The sequence below is a fragment of the Cervus elaphus genome, chromosome 7 (assembly GCF_910594005.1).
Source record: "Cervus elaphus chromosome 7, mCerEla1.1, whole genome shotgun sequence".
Classification (NCBI taxonomy): Eukaryota; Metazoa; Chordata; class Mammalia; order Artiodactyla; family Cervidae; genus Cervus; species Cervus elaphus.
In genome coordinates, this window is record NC_057821.1 from 23,777,732 (window position 1) to 23,803,570 (window position 25,839).

At 37.3% G+C, this 25,839-nt stretch overlaps 1 protein-coding gene across 1 annotated transcript in view; it reads left to right on the top strand.

Moving 5' to 3' along the window:
- The window catches only part of TFAP2D (transcription factor AP-2 delta), a 59,564-nt gene that overhangs the window by 28,221 nt on the left and 5,504 nt on the right, over positions 1–25,839 (top strand). Inside the window, exons 6-7 of the mRNA XM_043908744.1 lie at positions 4,856–4,997; positions 9,348–9,461. Coding sequence (XP_043764679.1) covers positions 4,856–4,997; positions 9,348–9,461 — 256 coding nt within the window. The remainder of the gene's footprint in view (positions 1–4,855; positions 4,998–9,347; positions 9,462–25,839) is intronic.

Sequence of the window (25,839 nt, forward strand, 5' to 3'; positions counted from 1 at the left end):
GTATACATATGGCTGATTTCATGTTTGTTGTATGGGAGAAACTGACATGACGCTGTAAAGCTATTATACTCCAATTTTTAAAAATCTTTGAAAAAGACGCATTTAGATCTACTTCAGGTAAAATAATGGGGAAACCCAGAATGTCAGGAAAATGAGCAATTCACTTTCTTCAGAAAACATTTTTCCATTAACTGTGCATTTCTGGGCTGCATCAATAATTGCCATTTACATTTTTCCTAATATTTACCCTTCAGTTTGTTTTTGGCTTTTTTTTTTTTTCCTTTTTGCTTTTCATTATGAAAAACAAATGCCCTGAAACCAAAGAGCAAATTCTCTCTTTATGTTCTTCCCATATTCTGTAACTTTGCTTGTACCAACTTTTGGAGAGCGATCCTCAATATGGGTCATCATCTGCTGCTGTTCCTGCTGAAAAATCGAAAACCCTTAGTGGTTTCCCCCCCTTTTTTTTCATTTATTTTTATTAGTTGGAGGCTAATTAAGTGGTTTTTGCCATACATTGACATGAATCAGCCATGTATTTACATGTGTTCCCCATCCCGATCCCCAATCCCGCCTCCCTCCCCATCCCCTTTTTTGGAAGGGGAGGATGGCACTCCTTGGCCTAGAGAGCCTAAAGCCTTGCACTGAAAATACTCTAAGCTCTCTTACTATCCCCATGTAACCTACCTCTAAAATGGTCACTCTTGCAATGGCATGAAATAACAATGGACGTATTTGCCAAAGTTACTGTGTTGCTTCAGTGGTGTCAAAAAGGGGGTGGGCTGGTACTGGTTTGTCAGGTGGCACAATTCATTGAAATAAAGGAAGAGATTAAATCCACTTTGGAAAACAGCCACCATGGGGCAGCCTGCCTCCTCGTGCCCAGAAATGAGGCAACGGCAGCCGTGTTTGCTGTATGGAACATGGCCCTTCAGGGATCACTCTGTCCCCCCAGGTTCCTGCACCTACTTGTTCACATGGATACTTCATCCCCCCACAGAGACAGGGAGGCTTGTAGATCTTTATTGTTACCAATCAGTTGAATCCCCTAACGTCTTATTCACGTGCTTTTCTGCTCCCCATATTTCATTTTTCTTAAGCCTGTTGACTCTATGATGTCTGTGGTATAGGACTGAACTCTAGGTTTGTCATTGTTCCTGAATGGTGTGTGTCATTTAACTCACAGACCCATTTAGTCATTCATTCTTGGGTTTTCACACCCAAAGCTTTGTGGCACAGTCGACACGTTTTAACTACATCTCAGAATGTCTTCACTTGCCACTTCTTTTGATATAGCATTGCTGTACATCCAGTAACAATGTTACCTCGCAAGCAGGAGAAAGCAGTAAACAGAACTAAGGGAAGAAAGGATCTGGCTGTCAGTGCAAATGTAAATAGCAGCTGTTCCATCCAAACTGTTTTTAAAACTTCCGCTCGGTAAGAGCTTTGCATAAAATGCTCCAGATCCCCAAGAATCAGGTGTTAGCACAAAATTTAAGAGGCATGCTGCCGTTCCCCTGTATGCACTGTTTTACTCCTTCTCCTATTGCACAAACAGTAGAGGAAAAGAATGTATTGTGCATATATCCATATATATGTGTGTGTGTGTATCTATAATAGTCTCTTAAATTTTTATTTAAATATCAATTTCTATATGAATATTGCAATATGAAGACATATCAATGTATATAACTCGACTTGCTCTATAAGGATGAAGTTATGAAAGGTGTTTGTGTTAGTTGCAAAATACTTCTGAGTCCTGAGGTCACATGAGTTTGTTCTCCGGTCAGGTGCTATAGCCATTCTTTGCTGGGTCAAGCTTTAAGATGTTTTACCTCACATTTGAAATTTCTTGAATTATCTCCCTGTGGTCATTTTCTTAGCAAAAGTCATCATCCTACATTGGGCATTACAAAGGGCATTACAATGTCTTTTTTTTTTTAATGTGGGCCATTTTTTAAGTCTTTATTGAATTTGTTACAATATTCCTCCTTTTATATTTGGTTTTTTGGTCATGAGGCATGTGGGATCCTGGTTCCCCCACCAGGAATCAAACTTGTACCCCTTGCATTAGAAGACAAGGTCTTAACCACTGGACCTCCAAGGACATCCCTACAATGTCCCTTTTAAAAAAATCTTTGTGCCTTTTCTTCTGTCAAATAAGCACACATTGTCTTTCCTAATTGGTTAGGGTGATCAACTCCTGTGATAAGCTCTTTTAAAATATTGCTTATACCTTGAAGCTTTATCCAAAAGTGTGACCCTCCAATAATTAGCACTACCCAGACTAGTCAATATAGAGACCTTTTTTATCCAGTTTTGTCATCTTTCTATTTCAAATGGAGGAAAAATGATGTTTTCTACCACATGAAGAAGTCTTGACTTAAGACCTGCCACTGCTTTGAAACAGACTGAGGGGAAAATCATGACTGGATCATTCACAAAGCATTATCTGACCTAGCATTTTACCACATTATTATATTTTTATATTAAATTAGACTCTTCCAAGGCCTAGAACAGGGCTTTTCAGGTTTGAGGAAAGAAAAAAATTGTTTAAGACTCAGGGAATGAATGAAAAGGATGAATTGCAACACTGATGTCTCATAGTAGCATAAATAAAATTTAAACACACTTGTATAAATGCAAGTCTAATTTTGATGTTAATATTTGTACACATTGAAGCTTCAAATAGGGGTATTAACTAATATCTGCATAGTGATAGTGGAGCTTTCCATAGGCTAAGTGTGCCTTTGGTGAAATTAACATGGGCAGGAACCCTACCAATTTCCATTAGCTCTGTGGGCATAAATCACGTAACTGCTGCTAAGTCACTTCAGTCCGACTCTGTGCGTAACTAAACCATCATTAAAGAACCCTTCGTCTTGTTCCTTCTTCTCCTTAAGATAGATAAGGAAAAACCTTTGAGATAGAAGCTTTTAGGGAAAAAAAATCCCACAAACAAATATTGAACATTATTATTTACATTTTTTACAACTAAAGATCCTAAGGGAAAAAAATGTATCGAAGAAAAATTTAAGGGAAAAGTACTCTCGGGATTATATTTTTTCAGCTCTATACTATCCTAAAATGTTTTCCTGTTTTCTGTTGTTGATAATTTTGGGGTCGTTTTTATAAATATGAGCTTCCCAATCTGAAAGATTAATATTTCTCTTTTTTTCTAGAGAAAAAAATAGTATCTTAACTAAGGAAAGTTTCTTTGATATTAGCCTATTATGTGTATTTATCTATAAACTTTTCCTACTTCTCTGTAGTGATATTAATCATTTTTATTTCTTCCTGGTATTGATTTATTGACTACTCTTTATTCTATGAATATAAAGCAGAATCAAATACATTGCTTTGGCCAATCACCAAACAAGTGTCATGAGGTTTGGTCATCAAACCTATTTTTTAATTTCTTCATGGCAAAATTTGATTGACTGCTTGGTCACCTTTCCATGAGTACCACCTTCTCCTCCTCTGAAAATTTTTTATCTCTAATATTCGCTTGATACTTGTAATACAATATGATAACATTCATTATATACAATATTAGTATAATGTTAATGAACATGTACAGATCATAGATAATGCTTATATAGATTCAATATAACTTATGAAGTGCTTCTAAGGTGTTTTCTGGGTTTATTGTTGCTGTGACTACCATTATTGATATGATTGTCATCTTCCTAGAAACAGGGACAATCTTTGGTGTCCTTTTATACCCCCTTTATGCCTACCTAGCACTGCACCTTGAGAAAAATAGGTGCTTAGTACATATGTAGCAAGAACTTGCTTTTTTAAAGTTTTAATGGTCAAGTCAGAATTGGCTTGATTGAGTTTTTAAAATACTGTTGCTTTCCAAACTGACGTCCGTGGCCAAATCCCTCTTTGCCAATAAGTCATTTTACCATTTGTCTTAAAAGTTTGCTCAGGGTTCAGATTATATGAAAGAACAAACATTATTAATCATTATACTGTATTTTAAAATATTATTATTTTTAATAATGTACTAAGAAGCACTTACATAGTGCTGAAAGCTACGGAGGCTCTCCATAAAGCCTGACATTGCTAGTACTCTAATTATGCAGTATGCTTGCTTTAGCAAGGTAATGTTATGAAATTGACACAATTTGATTATTTGCCTTTCCAAAGTGTTCCAAGTTCATTGAAAAATTATGTGGACTGTTTGTCAATGTTTTGATAGATCTCATGGAAAAGGCAGTGAAGTGAAAGTGAAAGTTGCTCAATCGTGTCTAACTCTTTGCGACCCCATGGACCCCATGGAATTCCATGGAATTCTCCAGGCCAGATTACTGGAGTGGGTAGCCTTTCCCTTCTCCAGGGGATCTTCCCAACCCAGGGATCAAATCCAGGTCCCCCGCATTGCAGGTGGATTCTTTACCAGCTGAGCCACGAGGAAGCTATTATGGAAGCCACAAGGGAAGATATCATGGAAAAGATATCTGAATATTTCAGTTACATTGAGAATAAGTTATAGGTTGAGCAGCAACAAAATGACATGCCCATAGAGCTTTTGCCCAGGGCATTAAGATGTAGGATCTCTGATGTCCGTCTGGTCTAATGGTCAGAGCCTCGTAGGGAGTCAGAACTGCTTGACTGTGGTTCCAGTTTTCCTCCTACAATTTCCCACATACCCCTGCCTGGTAAGTAGCTTCTGTTTCTGTTTCTTCACCACCCCTGCAAAGCTCCTTTCCTCTTGGACTGTTTACAATGAATAGGAAAAATGATCCATTTGACCCACAGCCAGGAATGAGGCTTGAGGAAAGAGAAGGTATTCCTCTTGTTGAGTGTGGACATCAGTGAGAAACTGACTTTTTCTGTCTGCCAATAGGCGAGGCGTTACACTTGGCTCGAGATTTTGGCTACACTTGTGAAACAGAGTTTCCAGCCAAAGCAGTAGGAGAACATCTTGCCAGACAACATATGGAACAGAAAGAACAGACAGCAAGAAAAAAGATGATCCTAGCCACCAAGTAAGCAGAGTGGGGGAGTCTCTATGTGCCTTCATCCTGTTTTTTCATTTTCTTTGAATGGGGGAAAACAGTCTGGAAAACACCCATTCTCTAAAACAAGAGGGTCTCACACACCAGCAGCTAGATGTATTAAACTAGGACCTCCTCAGCGTGGTACCCGTAGCAAGATTTGCCGATTGTGTTAGTGATGGAGCTACCATTGACCCTGATGAAAGTTCTTAGAAAACCTCTTCAGAATAACGGGAACTCTTAGGAGACAAATGTGTTTAGAAGATGTAAGTTCCAGGCAGATAGGCCAGTTAGTTGATATTAAATATGCAATTTGGTCTAAGCCACTCACTGTGCCATAGTAAATGAGGATAAAGATCTGAAACACTAGAAGTGTTCACGGAGTGTGACAAAAATTCAGGACCCAGATGCATGAGAGGTAACAGGGAGATTTCTGGGATCCAGGTTTGGCGTCAGTGCCCCCATTTTTTTCCTGAATATGATTAAGCAAATGATCCCTGTACTGCCCCAGCTTTCATGTGATATTGTCAAAAAGAAAAAGACAGGATGTATGAGAACTTCTGCAAGTTGTAAAAAGCTCAATTAAAATATGAATTAAGATAATGAGACAAATGATGCCAAAAGGAGGAAGCTTGCGTAAGATGATTCCATGTTCCCTCAAACTTGAAAACTTTTTGATAATTAAAGGAAGAACTACCATTTACTGTGTGAAAACCCAGTAGTACTGCTTCAGTACTGTTTAAGTACTTAAGTACTGCTCAAGTCACATTCAGATTTTTAGTCCAAAATCTTCCAAGTGATGGCTGATTCTTGCTCTGTTCCCTTTACTAAAACAAGTTATTGCTACATATAGACAATTAATAGTCTTGTTTAATTTCCTACCTCTGTGTTCAGGTTTTAGAGCTAATAGTTCCAGCTGATTAACTTATCATTTATAAATTAGTTTCTTATTTGGGGGAAACTTCTAAAGAGAAAGTATATGGTAGATAGTGTTAGAAACATTGCTTCAAAAAATGACCTTATGATATGTTGGCTAAAATGTGAATCATCTCAAAATGCATAAAACAAAAACTAAATATTCCTCCTTCTACCCCCATCCAATGTAAGATGGGTCTTTTTTAAAATTTAAGGTTGTATATGGGATACCCAACAGGCTTGCCCAAGAAATGCACACCCCTCATTTGGTGTTTGTGCTGCTCATGGCTGCCACTGCTTGGATTTCAGATATATTTATTCATTGCTTTTCTGAGAGTACTAGATAGTTCTCTCATCTTGCCCCCAGAGAGAAGCGAAACATAAGGTAGGGCAAAAGAAAAGACAAAACAAGGAGATAAAGGGGAAAAGATTAGCAGAAAGATAATGAAGACCAAGAAATTTGAGAAAGAACGTTGTGGGGGATATAGCATTTGGACTTAAAGTTTTGAGATGAGCTTTGTGGTGGGGAAGTTCCCAAATACTTGCGAGTGAAAAGACCTAAACCTGGATTTTTGGGGGCCGTTTATCTCCCTGGGTATCTTCACTTCTGTTTTGTTTCTACTCTTTCCCTCTTCCAGCAGTTTTTGACTCAGAGGGGTCTTCATCCACCGTATTTCGGTTTTTCCAGAAGGAACTGAAAGATGTTACAAAAAAACCTGAATGAACTTTGTGGCCAGCCCAACACATGTCATTTGTTCATTTCTGTCCTTAATATAATCTCAGGAGACTATAACAATTTGTTACAGATTAAGAGAAATATATAGTGCTAGAAGTTAGGTAGTATCTTCTAGGTGTTCCCAAAGCATTGTAACTAGCAGGATTTTATTGATTTCCCAATATGCATAGCCATGTGATACCTCTGAATGATACTATTATCTGCCAATACTAATTACCCAAAATAAAACACCTTCTTGTTTTATACCTCGAAATCACTTGATTATGGTTTTATCATGCGTATTCCAAGAATTTCACCCCCCTGATCCAGAGAAATCCTTCTTGTCCTCCTTCCTCCAGTAATGTCTGTATAACTGTCCACCCCTACTGTCCACAGCAGTGCTGCCATTGCCATTCCAAACACAAGTTCCCATTTTCTTAAGAATTCCCATCACTCTGAGTGTTTGGAAGCCAGTGCATTCAAATGGATGCTGAGATTTTGTTTTCATAGAAGTAAACATTAGAAGAACTTAGGAGAAGTAAGAGAAGCATCAGTACTTTCATATTTGTCAAAGTTATACAGAGACATCTGTTTTATAGTAGTGGATTCAATAAGGAGTAGTATTTCCCTGTTACCTCGGATCTAAGTAATATATATTATTTTAGGTGATTTTTGAACTTTGATTTCAAAAAATATTTCAAGAACATGTAATTCTCTTTGATCCCTCTGCCCATAGCTGGACCTTAGCAGATCATTAAATGTTAAGCAAGAATTGAATTCACTAATTCAAATTACCTTATTTTATATAAGAGTAGATAGGCTATAAACATCTAGAAATTAAGAGACAGACAAAATAATTTGTCTTTGTGGTTATATATATCCATTCCATCTTTTTTTAGACCATATGAAGAATTGAAGAACCAGAGACTATGCAGTCATAGCAAATGTATTAAATACAAGCAGTAGTTAATATAAGTAGATGAAGTAAGGAAAGTTTTGGAATTAATGCCTTTCTGCAAATATTAGTGCACCCAACATGTGTTCTGAATAGTTTCTAATTTTTCCAGCAGTAAGGCATTGGCCATTTTCAAATAAAATGTTCAAAGTTGAAATGAAGTAGTCTATATGGATATTCATTACATTCTAATCAGTTCACCTTTGTTCACAAGACTGTGACAACTGTATCCAAAATATATACAAAATTTAAAACTCTTTAGATGAGAGACCGAATTACTCATCTGCCTTGGCACATTGGGTTGCATATTTTTTTTTACCTCTATGAATAACAGATTCTGTTCTATTTAATTATATTGCCAAATATACGATTGTACGAAGGGCTGGTTAAATGCCATTAGCCTCCTAACTCCTCATTGTTCCCAGGGCTTTGTTGATTAACTAAATATTTTGATTAATTAGACAATTATTTAAAAAGAAGAATAGGAATGAGTTAGACAGTTTTGGGAATCAAAAAATGTACCTGACAAAACATTTATTTGATTTATGAAAAACATGAATTAAACCTCTTCATTGAATTTAGAACTCACTATGATTAACACTCATCTGTATTAGGGTAAAGCAGAATATTTAGGGAGTTTTAATTGATAGTGTAACATTGATAGTCAAAAGGAAAAACAGAACTTTAAATTCAGACATCAGCTAAAAAATTATGTCCTTAAGGACAATGACGTAAGTGATAAAGTTAGAATTTATGATTCATCAAAGATCATCTTGTGTGTTACATAATTCATAATGTGACATTTTGCTTAAAAAATAAGAATTTTTTTACTGTAGCTTCATAAATAACAATTTAAATAAGAATGAAATTAAGCATACAAATAATAACTCAGTAACTGTCATAATAAGATATGATAATTGCCTAAAGGAAATCTACAAAGTTCTCATCTGTTTTCAAGTCTGGAGGCTCTCCTAAGTCAGTGAGTTAAGAAGAAGAATCAAACATCAACGCTGAAATTCTGAAACTACTCCGGATACAGCTTCATGTGTGATGTACTTGAATTGCTTAGCATAAGCTAAATTTTTCCATACTTGCATTTTCCTCATTTCTTCCTCAGCTTTAACTTTATTGTAACTCGTTCTATTGTTTAAACAGTAAGGCAGTTGATTTGCCAACTTATAAATTAGTTTATTCAATTATCAAAAATATTCAAATATCCTAATACAAGAACTGAAGCAATGTTTTAACCTCCATTTAAATTTTTTAATATATTTAAATGATCATCTTGTAGTATTTGAGACATAGTTGCCATTGTGAACCTCATCTGTATTTTTTTATAAATTTATTTTTAATAAGAGAGTAATTACTTTACAATATTATGTTATTTTCTGCCAAACATTAAGATGAATCAGCCACATGCATGCATATGTCCCCTCCCTCTTGAACGTCCTTCCCACCTCCCACCCCATCCCACCCCCTCTAGGTTGTCACAGAGTGCCGGGTTTGAACGCCCTGCATCATTGTAGCAAATTCCAACTGGCTGTCTATTTAACATATGCTAATGTATATGTTTCAGTGTTATTCTGTCAATTTGTTCCTCCTCACCTGTATGTTGTAGATGGAACTTCAGAGGTTGTCTTATGAAATTTTATCAAGCCTTCTTTTAAAAGAAAACAAACTTTTGGAAAGATATCATGGAATGAAATTAAAACCCTGTTTAAAGAGTTCAACCTTAATTTTGAGTCTTTCATTTTAGACAAATTTGTAAAGAATTTCAAGACCTTTTGAGTCAAGATAGATCACCGCTGGGATCCTCCAGACCCACTCCAATTCTAGACCTTGACATTCAGAGACACTTAACACATTTCAGGTAAGACTGGTTTTCCAATTTGGTTGGATTCCCCTTTTTAAAAAAAACTTTTTCTTTTGTATTGGGGGATAGCTGATCAATAATGTTGTGATAGTTTCGGTGCTCAGTGAAGGGACTCAGCCATGTATATACATGCATCTATTCTCCCCTAAACTCCCCTCTCATCCAAGCTGCCGCATAACATTGAGCAGAGTTCCATGTGCTATACAGTAGGTCCTTGTTGGTTATCCATTTAAAATATAGCAATGAGTACATATCCATCCCAAACTCCCTAACTATCCCTTCCCCCCGTTCTCCCCTCTATTGACTCTCTTTTCAATTGTTAAAACAGTCTTTACTAACCTAGGCATGTTTGTATCCTGCCACAGTTCCATTTAGAGATAACATATATATTTATATGATGTTGCCTGAATTTTTTGAAATTCCAAGCATCTAAGGTCAAATTGTAAAGATAAATAAAGCATAAAGTACTTTGGATCAGAAAATTTATATTTTTGTGTGATTTCCAAGAGTTTGTGACTTTGAGAGTGAGCACTGTTATTTCAAACCATAACACTTTCAGATTAGGATACTGAAATCCTTTAAGCAGTTCTTTATCTTGATTGTTTATCAAATTGTTGAATGGACAGATGAAATTAGTAGGCTATCATAGACTGATTTTTCCAGGACTATGTTAATGATTTCTCTGTAGTTAGAAATTGCACACCTCAGTTAATGGTTCTTAAGTTAGACCACAAAAACATATTTTAAAGAACCCAGGATACTTTTAAAGAACCCAGGATTATTGAAAGCATATCTTTAATTTTCTGAGACACTTTGGAAGAGGATAGACTATTTTTCCTGATTAATTTATACCCTGAATGTAATGTGAAAAAGAATGTGATAATTTTTCAGGTGACTTCCAATTGTAAAACTCTAGAATTCTAATGCCAACGTGGTATTTCTCACCAATTAAAATATGTATCCTCTTTTTTTATTACTATCATTTAGTTTTTTAAAAAAACAATGCTAAGGAAAGACTAACATACATTAAACTTTTAAAAGTTTTTGATACCTCTCAATGACTATAATGCCTTTGAAGAGGATATTCCATTATGTAAAGTAGTGGGTATTTAAGTAAATTGGAATTTTATATGCAATTTAGAGATTGTCAAAAAAGAATATTTAAGTTTTCATGCATCACAATGCTCCTCAAGATGTAATAGACACATCTCTGAAAACTAAACTTAGAATTTATCTTCTAAAAATGCATCAAATGTAGTATATGTTCCCAGGACTTTTCTCCTACCATTCAATTAGATTAGTGAAGGTGAATGTGCTAAAACTAGAGAAAGTATAGTGCCCAGAGGTAAGAGCAAAAGGTTTTGGGAAGTCAAGAGAACTTGTCTTCAAATCCAGACCCTTAATACATTTTAACTGGGTTATTTGGAGTAATGTATGTATTCTTCTTAAGCTTATCTTTTTCTAGCTTTAGCTGCAATAAGAACCCCTCCATTATATGGTGGCAGTGGGCTAAAATGAGAAAATGAACATAGAGTAAGCATTTGATTAATAATACACTGTTTACTGCACCACTGATCCAAGTTTAAAGATTTCTACTATCATATCTGTACAAATATTTTCCATATTTTTATTTGTGTACATACTAAAAAGATAATTTCAACAGAAGTTCAATTCAAAGCTTAATAATTTTTATACAAGTTTAATTCTGGATTTAAGGAAGTTTGCTGAGTTACGAATTTACTCTAAGAAGAAATTCACTGTTCAAATACAGAGAACTGGGCTCTCTGTCATGTCTGCTAGGTCACTTCCAATCACAGATGTTGCAGCTTTCATTGGACAGTGGTCTGTCCTTTATCAGGCTCAAAACAGACTACACATCAATGTGTAAATTGAATATCAGCAACCATTTGTTTGCTTAGCATAGGCACAATCTGCTGATTTGTTAATAATTTTAGTCACTGCCAGCTTAATGTCTCAGGACTCTTCAGAGAAAATGTTCATTGCTACACTTCGGCTGAATGTTTTCTAGTGTGCTTTATGTGCTATTTGGTTCCTACCCATGCAGAATATGGTAACAGTCTAGTGTAGAATTACCCAGAGAAGCTAGTCTGATGTTTTCCAGAGAAGAGCTAAATGTATGGTAAATTACCCCCTCCTTATTCTCAGTTTAAAGAAAAAAGGGAGAAATTACATTTTGGGTATAAAACTCTTGAGAAGATGTATGGGCTGCAGATTCTCAATCACAGCAATTTGAAATGTATAACCATATCTTAAAACATTCAACATTACCTGGTGTATCTACTTATAAAAGGATCACCTATAAAATTTTGGTGTTGTTATTTATATGCTGAGTAATTTGCCATCAGAAAGTTTTAACTCTCATTTACTATACTTTTTTAATGTTTGTCAGATTTTTTCATTTATTTTGCTTTAACTACATCCCAGATTATTTAGATGAAATCTTCTGGATTTCATAATGGCAGATAGTATGATGCTAGAAATCATTTAACCAAAATTTACCCTATAGCAAATTTCCTAAATTATATCATTTTAAAAACTGTGGTTAAAAAAACAACAACACAAAATTTACCATCTTAATGATTTCTAATTCAGTAGTATTCAGTATATTCACATTTTTAGGCAACCAGTCTCCAGGACTTTTTCATTTTGCAAATCTGAAACTCTATAATCATTAAACAACAAGTTTCCCCTTCCCCCCAACCCTTGACAACCATAATTCTACTTTCTGTCTCTATGAATTTGACTAAATACTTCGTATAAGTAAATTGATAAGTATTTGTCTTTTTGTGACTGGCTTATTTCACTTTGCATAATGTCCTCAAGGTTCATGTATGTTGAGCACATGTTACATTTCCTTCCCTTTAAGACTAAGTGGTATTCTTCTGTATGCATAAACCACATTTTGCTTATCCATTCATCCATTAGTGGATACTTGGGTTGCTTCCACTTCTTGGCTATTGTGAATAGTGCTACTCTGAACATGTGTGTGCAAATATGTCTTGGAGATCCTGCTTTCAATTTTTTTATATATATGTCCAGTAGTAGAATCACTATGTCATTTGGTAGTTCTATTTTTAATTTTTGAGAAAATGTCATATTGTTTTCTAATGTGGGTATACCATTATACCATTTTACATTCCCACCAACAGTGCACAAGGCCCCCACTTGTTATTTACCATTGTGGTTTGATTTGGGGGGGTGGGTAGTAGTTACCCTAATGAGTGTGAAGTGATATTTCATTGAAGTTTTGATTTGTATTTCTGTAATGATTATGATGTTAAGTATCTTTTAATATGCTTGTTGGCTATTTCTGTGATATCTTTGGAAAGATATTTATTCACACCCTTTGCCATTTGTAAATATGATTGCGTTTTGTTGTTCAGTTGTGGTTCTTTATAAATCTGTATATAAACCCTGTATTAGACATATGATTTGTAAGTATTTTCTCCCACTCTACAGGTTGCCTCTTTATTCTGTGGTATTCTTTGATGTACGGAAGTTTTTGATGTAGTTCAATTTGCCTATTTTTACTTTCGTTGCCTGTGATTTTTGTGTCATATCCAGGGAATCCTTGCCATTTCCAGTGTCATGAAGCTTTCCCCCTAGTAGGTTTTCTTCTAAGAGTTTTATAGTTTTAGGCCTTATGTTTAGGTCTTTGATCCATTTTGAGTTAATTTTTGTATACAGTATAAGATGTGTCCAACTTCACTTTTTTGCATGTCTTAAAGAATTTTCTTTTAAACACAGGGTTTAAACATGGTTGACATTTCCAATTAAAATCCAAATTTAAGTTCCCTGCTGTAAACTGAATTTAAATGTGTGTTTTTTGGTTTTCACTATGCATTTATTAAAAGTAGCCTCAATAAAATATCTTGATAGGACTGTAAAGTCCAGCTTGTTGCCTGACCTTGGAAAAAGACTCTACACTTTAAAAATGTAGCTCTTAAATGTGGCTTCATAGTGGAATTTCTCTTGGAGCTTTTTAAAAATCTTGAAACCTGATGTACATTCTTAAAGATCTGATTTAATAGGTCAGGTCTCAGATTGGAGTTAGGCATCTTTATAATTTGCAAAATCTGAAGTTGATTTTCATAGTTAGACAGCTTGAAAGAACCACAGTCCTAGGATATTCCTAGACTATTAGCTTTTCTTCCCTTAGAAGAAAAAATAATTCTAATTCATTTTTAAAGTGACTGAGAATTATGTAAAGTTCTGTCTCATACACTAGTGAATTAAAGAAATTCTACATCTATTATCTTACTATTAAGTAGCAATGTGTTAGCATGGAGGGTATCTATTTTATAATTTCCTAACTGATAGTGGTAACTTGAATTTTGACAGAAGCATCAGCTCAAGAGAAAAATGACTTAGAAAGGAAGTATATTACATCTGACATTGAAAGCAGTCCATTGGGAGAGACTGATTTCCATTGTTTTTGCTGAGTGCTGGCTGGGAAAGAAGTAAGGAGACAGTGTAATTAGGCATTGAGACAACTCTAACTAGTAGCGTCAAGTTGTGCTACCCTGTTTTATTTGATCAAAATCTCCTTCCCAATGCGAACTTCTTGAATTACACCTTCCAGGGTGGCTGCTTTGATATCTGGAGAACTCTGGCTTACTTTCAATAGATTGAATATGTCCAGGTAGAGCTAGGAAATGAACTGGCCTTGGGAAGCCCAAATAACTACTTCCAGTTTCTGTGGTAGCTGACATATCAGAGTGCTCTGGGAAACTGTGGGCAAAGCAGTGACCCCTCTGCTGATTGACTCACAGCCTGGAATGCTGCTTGTTTCTATCAAAATGACAGGAGGCAGGTTCATTCGTTATTTATAATTTACTGAGGGCCATCCAAAGTGTATATTGCTTTAGAGAACATAGCAGACACCACAATACCTACGGGAAAGGGGAAGATGATTGATAAAAATCTGCAGACGCCCCTACAGACCCCATTCAGATAGAAACCAAAATCCTGATTTTCTGAAACATTAGGGATTCCCTTCTTGGAGAGCTCAAGAAATTAATAACTTTGCCCTTCTTTGTTCTTATGTTCTCATAATATCCTTGAATCTGAAGTCAAGTGAAAGCACATCAACCAATATAAATAAAGGGAAGAAGTTAGACTGTTTCTAGTGGGATATTCCAGGGAGGAATACTGGAGTGGGTTGCCATTTCCTTCTCCAGGGGATCTTCCCGACCCAGGAATCGAACCCAAGTCTCCCACATTGCTGGCAGACTCTTACCGACTGAGCCACCAGGGAAGCCCTTTCTAATACTTAGAGAAAACAGCCTATCAGAAAAACAAGGACGTTTTCTTTCTCAACACCCACCTTGGGAGCCTATTTTATTTTTTCTTGTATTTCCCCACGCTAGTGGCAGGTGCTGCAAAGATGACTACAGAATTGTCCCATCTTTAAGAACTTCTAATGTGGAAGGCAATTACATGTGAAGATTTAAAATATAAGAGAGAGGGAGCTTATAATAGAGGGTTAAGCAGAGTGCAGGTACTTACCTGGGGTAATTAGGAAAGGATTTCTTCTTCCTTTTTACTGTACATACTTCTATAGTTGAAGTGCAGTTGACTACAGTCATGTTAGTTTCAGGTGTATAGCACCGTGACTCAGTTATACATACATATATGTATTTTTTCAGATTCTTTTCCCTTATAAGTTATTACAAAATATTGAGTATAGTTCCCTGTGCTATACAGCAGGTATTTGAAGGATTTCCTCTTTAGATCCACAGTACTTAGCACTAGCAAATGAATGAAAGTGTGTGCATGCTCTGTTGTGTCCAAATCTTTGCGACCCTACCGACTGTAGCCCGCCAGACTCCTCTGTCCATGGGATTCTCCAGGCAAGAATGCTGGAGTAGGTTGCCATTTCCTTCTCTAGGGGATCTTCCCGACCCAGGGATTGAACCCATGTCTCCTGCATTGCAGGCAAATTCTTTACTGCTTGAGCCGTTGGGGAAGCTCCTAGCACTAATATGTGCCCAATAAATATTTTACTAAATGTAGATTATGATGCTAACTCTGTTAGGTCTTGTATGTATTCTCCCCTGGTTCCTTCCCAGGGCCATGGTATTTCAATTGAACCATAGGCTGGGGAAGTGAAATGATCCATGCACTTAAATTGTTCTGTTTGAGTCACAAAGTGTACTGATATCACATCTTCTTAGACCCTCCTACAACTGCTGTAACACTTTGGAAATAAGAAATGCCTAGGCTTTCTAGGTATCTGTATTTGCTGGTGATTAAATTTTCATCATTGATTCTCAGTGTTGGAAGGCCCCTCAAGTTGCCCACTCTCCTTCAACATTTGGATCATCCCGCCAACATCCCTGTCAAGTTGTCACCCATACCAGGCTCAAAACCTCCCCATGATAGGCGGCTCTTTTCTTGCCTCGGCATCCCTTCTAGCTCTGACAGCTCTATTAGAAATGCCTTCCTTCCACTGAGGCAACATCTGTCTTCCTAACATTCCACTCCTTGGGGGCCCTACAGAGTCAGTTTAATCCTGTTTCCCCTCCAGTTTCTAAAGGCAGCTCTCATGTCTCTCTGAGTTTGCTCTTTCTGGGCTATTCATCCTCCTTTTCTTTGTGTTCCACACATAACATGCACTCCACTCAACTTGACTAGTATTTTCTGAGTGCTCTGGCTTGGTGATACATGGAAGATAGGATATGTGTCTCTACTAAATGTGAGCACGTTTGGTCTTCCTCTCCAAGGAGCCTAAGATGTATACTGTTTTTGTTGTTTGCTTTTATTTTTTAAATTTTCTTGGGATGGAAAACTGGTGGGGAATGTAATCAGGAGGGGCTATTTTATTAATCTTGTGAAAGCATTTTTAATATCAGAAGAGAAGTCATTTCAATTTAAATTTCAATTAAATCTCCAATCTCCAGTCCCCAAAGAAAAACATCATAAATTACATGACTGGGCTTGGATTTAAGGAATAGAATCATTAGGCCTCCTTCAGGATGTTTTGCCAGTTCAAGGCAACTTCGAAGATGATTTTATTTAAGAATATCGGAAATAATAGGCCTGATTTGTGAAGGAAAAAAAATCTTATGCTTTGCAAACAAACTCCTTTTTGTAAGGTTGAAATTAAACTTTAAAACTTAAACTCCAAAAATGTACTTACATTCACAACTACAAAGAAAAACATACCTGTAAGTGGTCAGGTCTTATTTACTGCTACTGCTACTGCTAAGTCACTTCAGTCGTGTCCGACTCTGTGTGACCGCATCCCTGGGATTCTCCAGGCAAGAACACTGGAGTGGGTTGCCATTTCCTTCTCCATTGCATAAAAGTGAAAAGTGAAAGTGAAGTCGCTCAGTCATGTCCGACTCTTCGCAACCCCATGGACTGCAGCCTACCAGGCTCCTCCATCCATGGGATTTTCCAGGCAAGAGTACTGGAGTGGGGTGCCATTGCCTTCTCGTCTTATTTACTACTTAAGTTAAAAAGGATAGTCTGTATTTACATAGGAGAAAAAACCCATTTCCCTTGAAGTAAAACTTTCAATAGAAAGAAATATAGACTAAAAAATAAAACAGACAACTGGTTTCCTTAGCAGACAAGTGAAACCACGATGCCTTTCTTGTGTGAATCTATATTAAATTACTTACCTTCATTTAATGTTAAGCAGGAAATTAAAGTGTAAATCAGTTGCCAACATTTATTATACTTTATAAGGTGGTGGTGGTTTAGTCGCTCAGTCGTGTCCAACTCTTGCGACCCCGTGGACTGTAGCCTGCCAGGCTCCTCTGTCCCTGGGAATTCCTAAGCAATCATACTGGAGTGGGTTGCCATTTCCTCCTCCAGGGGACCTTCCTGACCCAAGGATCAAACCAGGTCTCCTTCATTGCAGGCAGATTCTTTACTGACTGAGACACCGAGGAAGCCCACTTCTCAAGGTGCATGGCCCCAAACCAAATACTGCAAGAGATACGAACATACAAACATCTATTGCAGGTCGTTTGATAACATTTTAGTGGAGTTTTAGGTTCACCATATAGGAGACTAGTAATTCAAACAAGAGAAATCAGAGGCAACAGTTATAAAAAATTATAACACTGTTTCCTAGCTATTATATGTGAATAATTTGGTAAATTTTTCTTTAAATAATTTCTGTCTTTGGATTGGAGAAGAGACAGCAGGAGATCGAAGGAGACACTCAGGATGGATGTCAAAGGGTCTGGCTCAGTCTTCTCTTGGTTACCAGCTGGAAGTGTGAGTTTAGAGCAGACATTTACCAGTCTGGCCTCTGCAGGTTGATCTGTAAACTGACACAGTTAAACTGGGTGATCTCTAAGGCTCTTTCTAGGCTTCTTTATTCTATTCTCCATTTACTGCTAAATCAGTCATTTATGCTGTGTTTCCATGTGATCTCATTTCTTCTCTTTATGTTTTAGCAAATTGTTCATTTAAAAAGGTCAACAGCTGATAGGAACTAAATATTTGGTGATAAGGACACTGTTGTATATACAGAAGTAGAAATATAATGTGCATATGAAACTTACATAATGTTATAAAACAGTGTTACCCCAATTAAAAAAACTCCCCCAAAAGTCAACAGTCAAGTACAGTTCATCTAAGAAAGCACAAGAGACCTCAGCTTAGCATTTTCCTTCCCCTATTCTACATAGAAAATTTGAGTTGTCTGATAGGGAGATATATAAAGACATGGTTAATTTACCCTGAAAAGCTCTTTCTCCATATGTTAAAAATAGGGCACAGATCAAAAAAAAAAAATGTCTTTACCTTCAAAAAGTTGACTTGGATGTGATCGACTTCGGTCTCTCCTAATGTATGTGAAATTATTACAACCTTAGCTTCCTTTGCTAATGAGCTGGAGTGCAGTAAAATGGAATCATAAGGACCTAATCTCTTTGGGACCTCAGAGTTAAGTGGTTGAAAAATACAGGAGAAATGTGACTTTAGGGTGGTGGACAGGCAACACATCTGCCAACCTGGCAGAGTTTCAGAACAGTCATAAATGCGTTTCTCCAAGGTGAGTTTCATAGTTCCATGAGCTACTCCTTGATAATGTGTCATGGTCTAGTGTTTTCTGGCTCAAGAAACTGACTACATTCTCCTCTCTAGAAGAAGCTAGTGCAATTAGCATATTATAAGCTCCCAGAACTGTTTTTGAATAGAAGGAATGCTTAGCCTCCAGTCTCCAAAACTTGACCACAGAGACTGTTTTATCTCAGAATACCTGTTAACATTCCATGAAACTGAGGTTGGGCAGAAATTCTTCCGGGAAATGCAAGAAAAGTTCACCATCCTCCTTTATCCAGGGAGAATATTTGGTATTTGGGTGTCATTTCTTGGGAATGAGGGAACACGACCCTTAGCTACATTTAAACTATTTAGTACTGTTTTTAAAATGCTAATGTTTTGAACCCATCCCAAACCAATTAAATCAGGATCTCTGGGATAGAACCCACATGTTGGCATTTTTTATTAATCTATTTTTAAAATACTTTTTATTTTGTTTTGGGTCATAGCCCAGTGTTGTGATAGTTTTAGCTGAACAGCAGTGGGACTTAGCCATACATATACATGTATCCATTTTCCCCCTAAACTTCCCTCCCATCTAGACTACTGGCATTTTTAAAATAAGGTCCCCGGGTGATTTTTGCATGTATCCAGGGTTGAGAACCAGCACCCAAAGGAACCACAGAACATTTGTGAGTGCTGACAGGCCTTGCTAATGAGTGGGCTATAAGGATTCCTCACTACCAGAGAACCATACACCTTAATTATACACCTCAATCAACCTCCATTTCAAAAGCCCTTGGGCCTGTGGGCTAATATAATCTATGTAGACAATAAGCACAATCAGCCAGTTCCCTTTTTCTCTGCTTCCTCGTCCAGTTAGGCTACAAAGGATAGATGTCATCAGGCAGCTCTGGGTGCAAAGGCCCCAGCTTCTTTTCTCAGGCTGAGGTCTCTCTCCATGACCTATATTCAGGAGACATGAAGCATCTTCCCCTCACAGTTCTGAAAAGAACTAAGGTTTTGCAGAGAAGCCCCAATCCTTTGCGGGCGTTCTCCAGCGGCTATTTCCCAGCCTCCTGCCCTCACGGCTTTTCTCACGAGTGGCAGGAGGCATTTTTCCAGCTGCCACCTAAAACTGTAGTGAGGAGTACAGACTGTGCCTCAGGCTACAGTTGGACCCAAACCTGCAGTCACTGAATAATCCAGGAGAGAAGGAAAAGAAGACTTATCTTCCCTTTAAATCTTGCTACCTGCATGCCTCCCGGAGGCCAGAAAACAGAACTGAGGTTGGTGACGGTGGCATCCGTATGCTATTCAGGAAATCAAAGATACCTGAGAGCAAGCACACATTGGAATGATGCAACATAACAAAATAATAGGAGTAGCCCAAACTATTTCAACCTTTACAGACACCAAAACTTTTCCAGATAGAAAGTTAAAATTTTATAAAATAAAATCAAGTTTTGCTGTAATTATCTAAATGATAGTTTTCTTTATTTCTTTTTGTTTTTTGTGTTTTTGTTTTTTGTTTGGTTGTGTGGTTTATGGGATCTTAGTTCCCTGACCAGGGATCAAACCTGTGTCCCCTGAGTAGAAGCACAGAGTCCTAACCACTGGACCACCAGGAAAGTCCCAGGATATTTCCTCTTGAATTTCAGTCTTCTAGTTTGTAGCATGATAGTATCTACTACGCCCAGCTTTTTGTATCCCAAAAGAAAGCCAAAAAAATCTGTGTTTGGCTGTTGGACACAACTAAGTGAGGCGGTCTTCAGTGGCACATGGTAATGAGACTTTCATTTTCCTTTTAATCCTGTTAAATTAGCGTTTGCTTATTGTTGTTGTTATTGTTCAGTCGTTGAGTCTTGTCTGACTCTTTGTGACCCCATGGACTACAGCAGCCCAGGCTCCTCTGTCCTTCACTATCTCTCGCAGAGTTTGCTTAAATTCACGTGCATCGAGTCGATGATGCTATTTAACCATCTCATCCTCTGCCACTCCCTTCTCCTTCTGCCTTCAATCTTTCCCAGTATCAGGGTCTTTTCCAGCGAGTCGGCTGTCCACATCATGTGGCCACAGTGTTAGAACTTCAGCTACAGCATCAGTCCTTCCAGTGAATATTCAGGGTTGAGCTCCTTTAGGATTGACAGCTTTGATCTCCTTGCCTTCCAAGGGACTCTCGAGAATTTTCTCCAGCACCACAGTTTGAAAGCATCAATTCTTCAGCACTCAGCCTGCTTTATGGTCCAACTATCACATCGTACATGACTACTGGAAGAGCTATAGCTTTGACTATATGGACCTTTGTCAGCAAAGTGATGTCTCTTCTTTTTAATATGCTGTCTAGGTTTGTCAGAGCTTTCTTTCCAAGGAGCAAGCGTCTTTTAATTTCATGGCTGCAGTCACTGTCCACAGTGATCTTGGAGCCCAAGAAAATAAAATCTCTCACTGCTTCCACTTTTTCCCCTTCTATTTGCCATGAAGTGATGGGACCAAATGCCATGATCTTAGTTTTTTAATGTTGAGTTTTAAGCCAGCTTTTTCACTCTCCTCTTTTACTTTCATCAAGAAGCTATTTAGTTCCTCTTCACTTTCTGCCATTAGAGAGTGTTTACTTAGTAGGCAGAAAGGATATGTTGGACCCCAGGCCCAACTTTTTTTAAAATGCAAGTACAGTTGACTTACAGTACTATATTAGTTTCAGGTATATAGCACAGTGATTCAGTATTTTTAGACTTTAAAAAAAATGTTATTATAAGATAATGACTATAATTCCCTATGCTATACAGTGTATCCTTATTGCTTATCTATTATACATAATAATTGGATCTCTTAATCCTATAACCCTAACTTGCCCCTCTCCCCTTCCCTCTGCTCTCTGGTAATCACTAGTTTGTTTTCTATATTTGTGAGCCTGTTTTTGTATTGTTATAGTCATTTATATGTATTATTTTTTAGACTCCACATATAAGTGATTTCATACAGTATTTGTCTTTCTCTGACTTATTTCACTAAGCATGATATTCTCTAGGTTCATCCACATTGCTTAAAAAGGCATACTTTAATTTTTCCTAAAGTGGCTATACGTATCTTCTTTGTAAATTCATCTGCTGATGGACAGTTGGGTTGCTTCCATGTGTTGGCAATTGTAAATAAATGCTGTGAACGTTGGTGTACATGTATCATTTTGTATTAGTGCTTTCATTTTTTTTCCTGGATGTATACTCAAGAGTGGAATTGCTGGATCATATCATAGCTCTATTTTTAGTTTTTTGAGAAACCTCTATACTGTTTTCTACCAGTTATGTTCTATGTAACTGTAGAACATAACTGTTCTACAGGTTATGTTCCTGTCAAAAGTGTATAAGGCTTTCCTTTTCTCCACATCATCACCAACATTTGTTACTTGCAGACTTTTTGTTGATAGCAATTCTGACAAGTGTGAGGTAATGTCTCATTGTTCTTTTGATTTGAATTTCTCTAATATTAGTGGTGTTGATCATCTTTTCATGTGCCAGGCCCAACTCTTGCCAAGATAGGAAGAATTCAGGGGAAGATTCCATAGAAATTTGCTTTAGGCCATGCCTTAGAAAATTACCTTAGTAGCTTAATTTAAATTAGTTTAGACAAATCAATTAAAGTTGTGATAAAGCATTTCTGAAGGACAATTAGGGCAATATGGAAAAAGCTTTGTAATATGTCTCTAGCGGACAGCAAGGCTATTGAAATGTAAACTATATTTACTTGTTCCTCTGGTAGATGTTTATTCAGAATCCTATATTAACCTATATTCCAAGTAAGCACTGAAGCTTTGGAGATTTTAAAGATAAATACGTAAGGATTTAGCCACAAGCAAAAAATATTCATTTAGCCAGAGATCACAGGGAGTTTGTGAAATTTCTATTATATAGAAGTCTCCTGATAATTCCTCATGATTAATGTCAAGTAGTTTATAAACATAAACACTGCTGGAGTTAAAGATGTGTTGTTAATAACGTCTTATTAGAAAATTGCACAGCGAAAAAGAAAAAAGAATAACAATTTATTCCTTTTCAAGCAGCAATCTCGTCTCTACCATCCTCTATGACCGCTTTCATTTTTCCTCAATTTCTTCTTTTTTTAAAAAATATTTATTTCTTTATTTGGCTGTGCCGGGTCTTAGTTGCAGCATGCAAACTCTTAGTTGAGACGTGTGGGATCTAGTTCCTTGACCAGGGATCAAATCCAGACCCCCTGCATTGGGAACTCAGAGTCTTAGCCACTGGACCACTAGGGAGTCACTCAATTTTTTCATTTTTAATCTCACTAATAGAGAGGACAATTTGAACTGTTGCAATATATTTTCCTTTAAAAAGTTAAAATCTATCTCTGTAGTATGTGTTCAGGTCAATAAAAACAGTATAAGTCAATTGGGTATACATGTGTGCATACACAGAGAGTCTCCCTAGAAAAGGTGGTTCTACCGTTTGGTACCTCTCCCACTGCTAAGATGTGAACATACTTTTAACACTAGGGGCAATGTCAAAAGTAGGGTTTCACCTCTGGATCCAACAAACTATTACCTACCTTCCTAAACTGAGCCAATTTGAAAATGGTTTATGTGGCAGAAAGATGCTCTAGAGAATGTCAATTAAAAGGTCTAGCAAAGTAGGGGTTTTTTAAACCATGAGTAAAATTAAGAAGATGACTGTTAAATATAAGCTACATTTTCTAGAACATCAGGTGCTGTAAACTACAACAGTCTGGGTTTTCTCAGCACGTGGTTGTCAAAACCTGTCTGCTCCTCGGTGTGAAATTAGTTCTGGGAAAATTAAATCAATGAGCTGGAATCTACTTAGAGAGAAAATAGTTCAAGGTGAACGTAGTTCTAAGCCTGACTAGCTAGCATCCAGACTTCACATTTTGACCCTCGCTTTTTGGTTTGACTTACTGTTTGGTGAGCCTTTTCCCTGAAAATTGCTCGAGTCAGCTATCTCCTTTTCTCGATATACTGCAAGTGGTTGTGTTTCCTTAATCTCTCCTAAATTTCACATCATTGATTTAGCCCACCAACTAAGCTTTTTACCACATAAAGGTATTTCAGAACTTTGGTTCTGTTATCCAATGCAGGAATTTTCCTCTCTATTCTAATGCCAGCCATTAAGTTACAAATCCATGAGGCTGTCAATCCCGTTGTCAATTAAGATGTGGAGCAGAGTAGGATTAATGAGAAAGTCTTGCAGCATTCCATTGGAAACTGAGGAACGTTTAGCTTTTGTGAACTCAGTTATCATTACTGAACCCATGCAGCACTGTCGTGACCACTTCTATTTTTAAAAAATATTAGCCCCTTAGATGTGTTCATTACATAAACAAATTGCAATAATTCCATTTAATGGAAAACCTACCAGCAGTAAAAAAGAAATCATCTATTGATAAACACCGAAATCTGGATGAATCCCAAAATTATTAGGCAAAGTGAAAAAAGCCAATGATAAAAGTCTGTAGACTTCATGATTCAATTTATATGACATTCAGGGGAAAAGTAAAAACTATATAGATAGAAATTAGGACACTGAGACCCAGGATCTTGGGGTGAGGCAAGTGTCATTGACCAAAACAAATCACAAGATAATGTTTTAGGTAATGGTGGTCATGACACAACTTTGTGAGTTTGTCAAAATTCAACAAACTACATCCCTAAAAAGGGTTACTATTACTGTATGTAAATTCAAACTAGGTATACATGATTTTTTAAAATATCTCATTATAAGAAATTTACTATGGGACTAATTAAATGTAATTTAATAACCTAGAATTTCTAAAATCTGTCTCTTTTCCCCCCTGCTTTGATTATTAAGGTATTTGTTGTTCAGTCGCTCAGTGGTGTCTGATCCTTTGCAACTCACGGACTGTAGCACGCCAGGCCTCCCTGTCCTTGAAGTTTGCTCACACTCATGTGCATTGAATCAGTGATGCCATCCAATCATCTCATCCTCCGTCATGCCCTCAATCTTTCCCAGCATCAGGGTCTTTTCTAATGTGTTGTCTCTTCGTATCAGGTGGCCAGAGTATTGGAGTATTCTATTTTACTACTTCTGTTCCATCTTCTGTGATTTTTCAAAGATTACTCAGCCACTCGAGTGTGTCAGAAACAAACACCTATGTTTTCTTTATCTTTAAATAGGAGTTTCCTATGTTAAAAAAAAAAAAGTTGCAGTTCCACTAATACCCTTGCCTGTTTTAAAGATTAACCTCTTTGAAAAGAAAGCAAAATATTTTAATTACCATTTAATCTATCACTTGCTAACATAGTACTCCCTCCCCTAAGCCCGTCTCTGTATTGTTCCTCTTTCTCATTCTTGGAGCAGAAATTCAAACTATAGGTCTTGGACTTCCTTGGTGGACCAGTGGTTATGAATTCACCTTCCAATGCAGGGGACACAGGTCCCCTGGTCGGGGAACTTAAATACCACATACTTCAGGGCAACTAAGCCTGTGTGCCTGCAATGAAGACCCAGCACAACCAAAAAAAATTAAATTCTATAGGCTGGGGCAACAGAGACTCCTGAATGAAACCAAGGAAACTTTAGTCCTCGTTAACTCAATTATTCCATACATGGGAGTCCTGCCTCTTCTCCCTCAAGACTGCTGCCTCCTGGAAGTCACAAATACACAAATAATGGCAATCAGACAATGTCAAGTAGAGTGTAGGTTGACAATACAAGTGCCCTGTCTCAGTCCTCTTTGTTTTAGTTGTTGCTGTTAGCTGGTGGTTTGGTTCTATTTTGTTTTAACAGCCCTTGGTATTTTTTTGAAGGCTAGAGTCTAACATTTGATTACCAGTTTATGGTAAGAGTTCAAGCCACAGATTGTTGGAGATACATTTAACATCTTATTTGCCACTTACATTAAAATCTCTGTTAATATAGATTTTATATGAATATACTAAATCTTATATTAAATTTTTTTCTCACTACAAGCTCTTTATTAACAAATTGAATAAAAAAGGAAGCGAGAGAGAGGTGTAAAAGTACTTTTCTTGGAGGCCCCAGGAAGGGGAGGCACTGTCAGAACTCACTTGGCCAGGGCAGGCAACCCAGCCAGAGGCAGAAGGGAGATCAGGGCCCTGCCCGGGAGCAGCCCACGGCCCAGGGTGCTGAGAGCAGGACGGCTCAGGCCTCAGGCAGGGGATGTGCAAACGCCGAGGCCCTGCAGGGAGTGATGGGGTGAGGGCTGCCTGGAGGAAGCCACGAGCACCATCTTCCCCTGCGTTGGGCAGACACGTGTGTCCACATGAGAGCTGGTATCTGCTCGCAGCTTACGTACACAGAGTAGAAGGAGGGGTCCCAGAGTTGAGGAACAGCTTTGA